At 39.4% G+C, this 11,003-nt stretch overlaps 3 protein-coding genes across 3 annotated transcripts; 2 read left to right on the top strand and 1 right to left on the bottom strand.

Moving 5' to 3' along the window:
- LOC133910567 (uncharacterized) lies at nt 1-1,571 on the top strand. The gene is made up of 4 exons (XM_062352918.1): nt 1-297; nt 408-1,004; nt 1,163-1,318; nt 1,548-1,571. The coding sequence occupies exons 1-4, from the start codon at nt 1-3 to the stop codon at nt 1,569-1,571; spliced, it is 1,074 nt and encodes a 357-aa protein (XP_062208902.1).
- A 2,509-nt stretch (nt 1,572-4,080) lies between these two features.
- On the top strand, nt 4,081-4,973 carry LOC133910566 (uncharacterized). Its single transcript, XM_062352917.1, has 4 exons — nt 4,081-4,119; nt 4,202-4,318; nt 4,424-4,762; nt 4,842-4,973. Exons 1-4 carry the CDS (start codon nt 4,102-4,104, stop codon nt 4,971-4,973), a joined length of 606 nt encoding a protein of 201 aa, XP_062208901.1. The 5' UTR covers nt 4,081-4,101.
- Nucleotides 4,974-5,949: 976 nt separating this feature from the next.
- LOC133910565 (protein FAR1-RELATED SEQUENCE 5-like) lies at nt 5,950-9,119 on the bottom strand. The gene is made up of 5 exons (XM_062352916.1): nt 8,647-9,119; nt 8,170-8,558; nt 7,626-8,083; nt 7,283-7,547; nt 5,950-6,797 (listed from the first exon to the last, which is right to left on the bottom strand). The coding sequence occupies exons 1-5, from the start codon at nt 9,117-9,119 to the stop codon at nt 5,950-5,952; spliced, it is 2,433 nt and encodes an 810-aa protein (XP_062208900.1).
- Nucleotides 9,120-11,003: the final 1,884 nt, after the last annotated feature.

Below are 11,003 nucleotides of genomic sequence, written 5' to 3'. Positions count from 1 at the left end.
ATGAATGTTGTTGGTCATCAGGCCCATGAAGAAAAATGTCCAAATTCTGAGGAAGCTGGTCCAGGTCCTGACAAATCTGGCACGCCCCACAATACTGAACAGGAACAATCAACAGATGATGGCGACTTTGTTAACCCATTGCCAAGAAAGAGAAGAGCTATTAGTAAGGCTCCGTTATCACGCAAACGTCACGCTGAGGACGCCAAAGCATCCCCAGTAATCCCTCTGAAGAAGAGGCTGGCTTCTGCGACTCGACATTCACCACGTTCACCCCGTCCTGAGACACAGACCATCAGGGTAAAAAAATTATTGTCAAAACATTCTGTTAATTACATCCTTAGTCTGACCATACAATTACTGTTACATTTTCAATGGACTTATTCGATATGTTCTCGTGCATACCTTAGGGTAAAGATGGTAAAAAGGGTAAGCTCATGTCTCGATACAATCCAAAAGATGTCTTGGAAGCCATCAGGTCACTTTCTGATGATCAAGTGGCAGAAATCCGTCGTCTTGGATGGGGCAAATTTCTGGAAATCAAAATTGATGCTGTCGAGAGTCACGAGCTTTACTGTTTTCTTATGGATCATATTGATATAGTTCACATGAATCTTATTTTATCTCATGATAAAATACTCCCAATTTCTGCCCAGTCAGTTCACATTGTTCTTGGTTTACCAATTGGCGGTGGAGAGCTCACCTTTACCAAGACCAAGGAGATTACAAATGCAAAAAAAGATCTGTTTGATATGCTTGGTGAGAAATTGTCGATCGAAAGGCTCAAGCTTGAAGTTTCCAAGGGCCTTGCGGATGAGTTGTCATTGAGGTGTTTCTTCATGATAGTGTTTAATAGGCTTTTGTTCCCGACATCATCATATGATGTTTCGAACAATGATGTCAGACTTACTATGGATATGAGCAAGATTGGTGAAGTTGATTGGTGCAAGCTTGTTGTTGAGGACATTAGAGCAGCAGCTTCTCAATGGCAACGTTGTGATTGTAAGGTCATTAACCCGACCATATCCGGTTGTTCCCCATATCTATTGGTGAGGCACTGAACCCTTTAGAAGTAATAAAATCCTAGTTCAAATTTCGGCATAACATTTATTTTAATATTTCCTTTGGTTTCTTTTAATTTGTTTGCTGTTCCTTTGCGTAACAGATATATTATTTGGATAATCTCAATCACGAGCTGAACAAAGGCGATAGGATTTCAATCCCTCGTGCAGCATTATTTGACAAACACAAGGTTGAGCACCTTATAATGCATGATAGATTCACCGACAGACATGGAAAATTGGTCTATGGTGGTACTCAGGTACTATTTATCTAGTTTAATTCTAATTTCTGCAACATGGATGTTGTTATATGGTTAAGAATCTAGAACCATAATTTTATTGTCAATGCACCCGTATATATTTTTAATATGGTTTTATGGATGCTGTTGATATGGTTACATGGTTGTTTTGAATATGGTTAAGAAAATGGTACCATATTTTAACTGTATATTCAACCGTAATTCTTCATACATGTTGTGGCTGTATTAGAGAAAAACACGTTTACAATACTGATTTTAATATGGTTACATTCATATTATTAATATGGTTACATCATCCTCCATCTGTTTGACCTCACAGCTACATTATATTTTTATTTTTCTTAACAGTTCATGAGTCAGGTGGGATCGTGCTACCAATCGCATCATCCAGCTATCTTCGCTGGTCCTAGCCACTGCAGCACATTAGAGAAGTCTACGGAAGTTCCGCTTCTGAATGATCTACTCTCTGGTGCCAGAACTTTTCTTACTGGCCGCAGAGCGAAAGAATTTTCCACGATGGTTTCAGAAGTTGACTCCTACATCAGCGCCAAGTTGGCAATTGTATATGATGCTAAGCAGAAAATACACGAGAATATGTGTGTTATTGATGATGCTCAGCAGGCAATAGTGTCCCGTTAGCGTCAATTAGCCGAAGAATTTCGTCGACTCTTAGAAGGTCGGGACCTCAATCATACTTTTCTTATTTTACATTGAACACTTCCCTATTTTTTATTCATAACATTTGCATTTTCATATATTTTGTCATAGATGGCCAAACTGTTACAGAACCAGCACATACTGTTGAGGGGCAGCAACATGCACAAACTGAAGGCAATTTTGAAACTGTAAATCCCAACCTCTCTAAAGAGGCTGACATAGGTATGTAGAATAACCCCACACACCTTCACATAATGTATTTGGTATATGTGCTAGCCGTATAATAAATACCTTATTCATCCAAAATCCTATTTGTGCTGTTTGCAATTTTGTATCACGCTATCAGTAAGGCTCCGGTATCTCAATCATAATTTTCTTACTTTTCATTGAACACTTCCCTTTTTTTTTATTCATAACATTTGCATTTTCATATATTTTGTCACAGATGGCCAAATTGTTAAAGAACCACCACATAATGCTGAGGGGCAGCAATCTCCACAAACTGAAGGCAATTTTGAAACTGTAAATCCCAACCTCTCTAAAGAGGCTGACATAGGTATGTAGAATAACCCCACACACCTTCACACAATGTATTTTGTATGTGTGCTAACCGTATAATAAATACCTTATTCATCCAAAATCCTATTTTGTGATGTTTTGCAATTATGTAGCATCCGGAGACCATGTGGGAGATGTTAATGTTACTGATGATGAGTAGCAGCGTTCGCCACCACCAGGTGCTAACACGTCTCCGGGAGGAAATGATTCCTCGCCTCATGTCATCCCCAATCTACATGCATCTACATCTCCACCACATGAGTCTGGTCGATCGGAAGCTAATGCCAATGAGGATACTTTTGACCCTAATGGCGCCTTCAGTTTTCTTAATGATCCAACCCCTCCCCAGATAGAATCAAATATGGCTGACGATTCTACTCCTCGTCAAAGTTGCTATCTCATTTTCCAGCTCATGTATTTTCCCCTCCACATTTTTAAATTTACGGTTATAACACATGAGCACCAAATATGCAGCTTCCGACCGTACGGGGCTCCTTTCAATTGTTCTGAACCAGGAGGTACTTGCTAATACCTTGGCAAATCCCACAAAGGAAGGCTCTGCTGAAGGTGTCAATCATTTCTATCTTCTTTGTCTATTATTTTTTTTGTATTACAACAGTTCCAACTACTCGACTGTACCGTATAACAATTTCGTTTTTTTAGGCAAGGATGACAATACAGATGATGTTGTCGATGCTGCTGACAAGATTATCTCAAAATTACATATCGACGGAAACTTCAATGCATACTTGAATGACGAGGCAGTCCAAGCATCTACGGTAATATAGGATTATCTGTGACCATAAATTTTTTTGAAACTAACCGTAATTTAGAACAACAGAACAAGAAATGTTTTTCCAATCCCATGTGTTAACCGTATATACATTCATTACGCAACCGTACCTTTTCGTAGATGTATGGAAACACCAATTATAATCTTCTGGTCACATATGCATTACCTAATTTACATTTTTTTCCCTTGGTTTCGCTATGGACTATAGGAGGCACCAACACAGCATGTTTTTGCAAAACCGGAAAGAATATATGATCTAGAGGCAATGTTCCGGGAAAAACATCCAAATCAAAAGTTTAAGGTGAACCCATTGCCACCACCGGCAAACAAGGCGAAAACATCCGAATTGTCGACCGACAATGTGCTGCCTCGTCATTACAAGAGAGCGAATCGGAAACCTCCAATGTACTCGTCGCCATTCAAGGCAGGAAAGAGCAGGACTGTCCCTGTAGTTGATCATGCAATGCAACTACGAGACCTTTTATGCTCCCCAGGTTCACCATTAAAAAGGTAACATATAATCCAATTCAAATATTTACAAAATTATAATAAATATTTGATTCATATGTATGTATCCTTCATGCTGGGCTCTATTTTTCTACTCTACAGCCATTACTTGATTCAATTCCTCCCATTTGCATGGACGGGTTCAGATATTGCTGACTCATTCTCAGATGGGCGAATGACCGATATATTCTTTATGGAGTATTTTGTTAAATGCTTGGCGGAAGACGATAAGTTACACCGGGCAGAATCATACGGTTACAGGATTTTTATGCCGCCCAGAGTTTGTGTGCGTACATTATGTCATTTGTCATCTTTGCTAACCAATTGTTATCTACTTTTTTCCTAATAGAATGTTTATTCCCATGTAGTGTGCACTCAATCCAGAGGAACTCAACAAAGGCAATGATAGAGTCTTTGACCCTACCGCGCTAGACAACATGGTTAGGGAGAACCTTCCTCCCACCGATTGGTCCAAGGCAAAACTGGTGAGTTTAATGGACATAATAGATGTTGATTTCTTCATGTCAATGCAAGGCAATCTAAATAGTAAAACATTTATACTGACATGATTAACATGATCAACCATATAGGTTTTCCTCTCGATGTGCCACCGCGAGCACATCTCTGTCTATTGCATAAACTTCCGGCACACTCGCATTGATGTACTTGACTCCCTTGACTACAAATCCATCGGAACAGAATGGGAACAACATCACGACAAAGAATTTTGTGATACCATGATGCAGCGTTTGAGTGATTCTTTTCAGAGGATTTCTAAGAAAGATTTCAAGGTTTTTGCAAACATGAGGCGCGTCCCCTTTACTGAAGCTCCCGTAATGGTTAATAGGAATGACTGCGCCTTCTTCTCTATGAAGTTCATAGAGTTCTTTGACGGAGAGGAGTCTTCACTTCGCACTTCAATTGCGCCCGTTAGTATTTTTCCTTTTTGTTAACATTGGTTTCATAGGAATACATTGGTTCCTCAATATTTCTATATTTTTGATGCAGGAGAAGTCTGGTGAGCTCCGATCCGAGATGCTCCATTACTTGTTGTTTCACACTCTGAACGATAAAAAAGATATGCCTCCTGAGATCGAGCGGTTCCGCTATCTGGAGTTCCGTTTTAGTTCGAACACATAATCCTTATTTGTAAATAACTCAAGTTACGATGTTAAGTTGTTGAATGGCATAGCCGATGACCTTAGCTGTAAACCACTTTTATGTTTATATCATTATGTGTTTTTGGCCCGGAATCTGCATACAAGATTCTTCGTTCTACTCTTACTGTTCAATTATATCTCATATGTGCTAACTGTATTCACCAAACCGTATAATATGATAGAGTCAAGTTTTAGGCTTAAAATCCTATTCACAATACCATATAAGAGTTACTACTTCGGTAATGTACTGTTTTTCCTGGTTGAAGCTTTGAACGTATAACTACATTCTTGTTCCCGTTATATATCGGTTTAGCTACCGTAAAATACAATTTACACTCCGATTTGATTGCCCTATATAAGAAATCAACGCATTTTCATGGCTCAAGTTTTGACCGTATAACCCTATCATCAAACTCATTATTTACCAGTTTCCGTAACCGTAAAACCTATATTAATCTCTTATTTTCTGGTGACAGCGTTACGCGTATAAAATTTATATTTGTCAACCGTCAAACATACAGTTCATCAACCGTAAAACAAAATTCTGCACCCTTATGTGATTTGATAATGTATATAAAATGATACAATTGAAGCATACAGTTAGGACCTCGACCGTATCGACCTTTAAATAAAAATAATCACTTCATTTTTCAAAGTGCATAAAGGAAACAGTCACAACACTATAGAAGATAAGTGCTGGTTCAATTTGTGACCGTAAAAATATTCTTTCATACCCGTAAACTCCCGACTTCACGACCGTATAACAAATTTTACACTTCCATGTCATTGCCCTGTTAATATCTATATAAATTCGACGATTGAAGCATTCATTTAACTCCACGTTTATTATTGTACCTTCATGTTCACGTTCCAAAGTGCATTAATGCAACAGTTACAACAGTAAATTCAATATTTCCTTAACCATTAAAATGCAATCAAGCTAACAGTATATTAATTCATTCTGAATCTTCATCCGTTGTAGTTGCATTTTCCTCATCCCCAACTGAATATTCTTCTTCAGAATAGTTCTCAGAAACTCTACGCACGTGCAGATCTTCATCCAGCGACCGGCAAACCTTATTTTTATTGCCTGCCACCGTTGACTTCCCGCTACCCTTTGGCCTCCCCCTCTTTCTCGAACCTTGATTCAGCTTGGCAATCCTATCCTTGTTCTTTGGGTTTTCCGGACAGGTTCCTCTATTATGTCCATTTGCGATTCCACAAAGCTTGCAAGCTCGGTTACATTTCTTAGGCCCTCTTGCGCCTAGTGTTCGCTTCTCTCCCTCATCCACCCTACGTCCCTTGGTTTTGGCCTTTGGAGGGGGTGCACGGTTGACCATATTGATTATATGTGGTGCTCTTGACTCCATAATTCCATTTACGGTTGTAGTGTGAATGTTTTCATCATGAAATTCTTCTGTGCACATGCCATCTGTCGCCTGGCTGCTATATGTTTGCTCCCAACCCTGTCTTGAGGTAATTGTACTTGTTTCTCCTTGTGAATGTCCAATGTCTGCTGGTAGGTTCTCAATATGTCCTCTTAGAATTTTCAGATCTTTCATTGCCTTGTCGTATGCCGGTCTTGACATGCTTCCTGCACGAACAATTGCCATTGCAACCACTAGCAGTGTTGTTTGCCGGTATTTCTGTGTTGTCCCATCCGGTCCAACCAATCTCTCATCATGTCGGTCAAATGGAAGTTCCATCCTTGCATTCCTGGTGTACCTCCTAAGAATATAGCTCCCTGGTATACTCTCCACCTGTGCTTGCATGAATGCTCGAATCAGATGTTCGCAGAACAAACCTGTGTAAGAGATATCATGTTCAATTATATATCCATAAAACATGGATGTTTGCAATATTGTTAAGAATGCAGAACCATAATTTTATATAGCAATGCACCCGTATATCATTTAATATGGTTTTATAGATGTTGTTGATATGGTTACATGGATGTTTTGAATATTGTTAAGAATATGGAACCATATTTTAACTGTATATGCAACCATAATTCATATAACATCGTTACATGGTTGATTTTAGTATGGTTACATTGTTATTATTAATATGGTTATGAACATGGAAACAGGTCAATTGTTGGTTCACTTTTTGACCGTATATAACTAATATATTAACTATAAAATATCATTTACTCAACCATACAACTCCACTTGTATGTTTTTCACCAGCTAAAATAGAATAAGCACTTCACGTGTCAAAGTGCATAAAGGTACCAATCACAACAGTAAAAGATATCTTGTTCAATTATATTTCCAAAACTGTTGTTACCTGTGTGTTCCCATGTCCTACATTCGCACGTGAACTTCTGACATTCAATATCGGCACACACCTTGAATTGATGTTGACCCCATGATATTTTGTTTGTTCTTCTAGTGTGTGATACCAGGTAGTGGTTTTTTCTCCCCACAGGATCATCGTCAATTCGGTACCTTGTTGCTGAAGTCACTGTCCTCTGTACCTGCTCGAAAACTCTTCTTGTATACACCCGTCGTAGCTGATCAACAAATCCCCAGCCACTCTCATCTGTTCTGCACTGCATTTATCAATATCAAATGTTAGAATGCATATGGTCTAACCGTAAAATTATTTGCACTATGCGAAACACACTCACCATGCCACCATATTCCTCTGCGGCCTCGGCCGCTCTCCGCCTTTGGATAACCTTCAGCATTTGCTTGGCAAATTTATGGAGCACAGTTGTGTGGTTCACAAAGTTGTTTTTAACCATCATGTTAGTGCTCTCGCTCCGTTGTGTAGATGTCATCCTTCCACAATATTTATGCTTGAAGAATGCCTTTACCCACCTTTCCCTTATATTGTACAGGCTTCTTAATGTCGGGTCATCCTGCAGTTTGAATCTTGACAACATCTCTGCCCACGCACTCTCAAACTTAGTTGGTATCAGTGGATGGTTGATGGTTGAATTGAACACATCTTTCAGTTCTTTGTGCAGCTCGTACAACTCATTGAGTTTAGTCTGCACTTTATTTACCACATGCCATCTGCACAGCCTATGTACTATACCCGGGAACATCTCAGGTATTGTCACCTTCATTGATGGGTCTTCATCTGAATTTTTACCCGAAAACATATAATACGGTCAATAAATGAACAAAAGATTGCGTGCAATATTTAATTGCTTGCTGGATTCTTACCGGTTAGGATGCATCTTGGTGTTTTCCCTCCCATGCACCTCTTGAATGTCCCAAACAACCATCTGAAGGCATCAATTGTTTCGTGTCGTAGAAGTGCGCACCCAAATATAGCGTTCTGGTTGTGATGGTTCGATCCAACAAACATTGCAAGAGGCATCTCATATGTGTTTGTCTTATACGTTGTGTCAAAGGTCATTGCATCATTGGCACCAAAGTCCGCATAGTCCCCCTGCATGCTTGCATGGCTCCAAAACATGTTCTTGATGTATCCATCTTTATCACAATCAACGTCCCAGTAAAACTGTGGATTTTGTTCGTGACAGTAACGGAAAAATTCAATCAATTTCCCTATGTCATCTGCATTCTCCTCCCACGTCTTACCTGCTTTCCTGCATCCAAACAGTATTATGTAACACAATACAGCCGTATATATTTATAGTATGTTACCATAATCGTCACATTAAAATGTTTTATTACCTGTTTCCTATGTCACGTGCTGTTAGTGGGACGTTCTGCTCTTCCCCATGCATCTCGCTCAGCATATTTATCGTACAGTTGATTGGCACATTGCTTGTATTTAGTTCGTCCAAAAGCTCCATCACCGTCTCATCCTTATGCTTGTGACACTCCATCTGGTTTGTTACTGTTGGTGTTTTCGCTAATGGATGGTTGTGTAACAGCCTAATATTCTCCACCATCACCTTGCCATCATACTCTCTGTCCTCATTCTCCACTTCCTTCAGCTTCATGTATGCTTTGCACCCTGTTTTTTTAGAGAACTTGTTCCGCTTCCTTGTTTCCCCTGGCTTGAAGTACTGCCACTTCCCTGCCAATGAGCATGATATTTTCCTAATTGTTTTCTTAGTCCTGTCCCACCTTATTCCAAATCCAGCCTCCTTTGCATACCGTTTGTAGAACTCATGCGCATCCTCCTCTGCTGGAAAGAACATTCCCACCTTTGGTATAATGGATTCATCCACATTGTCTCCGTAAAGTATCAATTAGTAACAACAATGTCATTGTAACAATTTATTCAATATAGCATAACCATTGTCATCATCAAAAGATGATACATGGTTGGGAAACATATGTTTTACTGTCACTTGAAGGCTTTGAATATGGTTATCAGTATGAAATAATCAGCTCTCTTCATGTTATATTTTACGGTTAGTCAAATTATGTTTTACAGTTCACTGTATGTTTGGAAAATGGTTATGTCTGTGTATATGGATTTACATTGATATATAGAAATATACAACAATACGACTTTGGCAATCGAAATGCAGTAAACCCAATGAACTTACGTGAGTAAATGTTAGACCCTCCTCAGGTGTTGCCATCTCTTCCGGCGCCAGTGTTGATGGAGGTGTCCTTGTATCCGATGCATGAGAAGGTATCGACATCCGAGCTGTCAGGTCGATCGTCCTCTCGGGAGTTGGTTGAGACGCAGCTGTGGTTCGAGCACAGAAGTCGCTGCGGTCATCATCAGATCACACAAACTACTGCGTCGTGACGGGTGAAGGGCACGTGGGTATATTGCTTTGCATAGAGATCGTCTCTCTCTGGCGCTGCTTAGGCACAGCGCTATGTTCATGGTGTCGTCCCATGGCATACACTCGGATGAACCTCCAACCCTAATCCTTTTCCGCAATCCCCCGATTAATTCTCCATTTGATTTGGCCAGTTTTTCCTGAGGCCTTTCTATTTTCATGTAACCTCCCCCCATTGGCCCAACCGTCATCCCGTGAATGGCGCCCATTTTGTTTCCCCCTCATAACGCCCTCCGTAAATAACAACAGCCGCGTACCGTATTAAATTAATTATAGTTACGGTCACAATCTAAATTGAATGGAGCCCTTTTAAATGGCTACGACTCCGAAAAAGATTTAATCATAATTGATTTATGGTTACATTGATACTTTGAATATGTTTATGTGTACGAAAGATCACTCGTTACCATAAAATTAAATTTTACGCTTCATAACTATATGATTTACGGCTCTCTGTATGATTCATATATGGTTCATAAATGTATATTTTACTACTGGCCAATCTAAGTTATACGGTTCCCTGATTGTTTTGTGTACGATTAAAAATGTGGAAATCAACTCGTTCTCAACAAAAATTATTTTATGGTTATACGGTTCCCTGACCAAAGGACATCTTCATACGGTTGCGAAAGCAAATTTACAGCTGCGATCGAAAGTTTTACGGCTAAAAATTATGCTCGAAACAGATCACAAACTAAATTGAATGGAGCCCTTTTAAATGGCTACAACTCCGAAAAAAGATTTAATCATAATTGATTTATGGTTACATGGATACTTTGAATATGTTTATGTGTACAAAAGATCACTCGTTACCATAAAATTAAATTTTACGCTTCATAACAATATGATTTACGGCTCTCTGTATGATTCATATATGGTTCATAAATGTATATTTTACTACTGGCCAATCTAAGTTATACGGTTCCCTGATTGTTTTGTGTACGATTAAAAATCTGGAAAACAACTCGTTCTCAACAAAAAATATTTTATGGTTATACGGTTCCCTGACCAAAGGACATCTTCATATGGTTGCGGAAGCAAATTTACGGCTGCGATCGAAAGTTTTACGGCTGCGATCTTTCTCCCGATCGAAACAGACCAAATAAGCTCTTCATACGGTTACGGAAGCAAAATATATGGTTGCGGTCGAAAGTTTTACGGCTTCGAGCTGATTTCCCAAGCGAATCCACGATCGGGGCGCGGGGTATCCTGGGGCGCTAAATAGCTATTCAACGCGCAGCGCTAAGAATAGCAGCGCCATATATATATATATATATATATATA

The sequence above is a fragment of the Phragmites australis genome, chromosome 3 (assembly GCF_958298935.1).
Source record: "Phragmites australis chromosome 3, lpPhrAust1.1, whole genome shotgun sequence".
Classification (NCBI taxonomy): Eukaryota; Viridiplantae; Streptophyta; class Magnoliopsida; order Poales; family Poaceae; genus Phragmites; species Phragmites australis.
The sequence above is the reverse complement of the archived record's forward strand: the minus strand, read 5'-3'. Positions and strand labels throughout refer to the sequence as shown.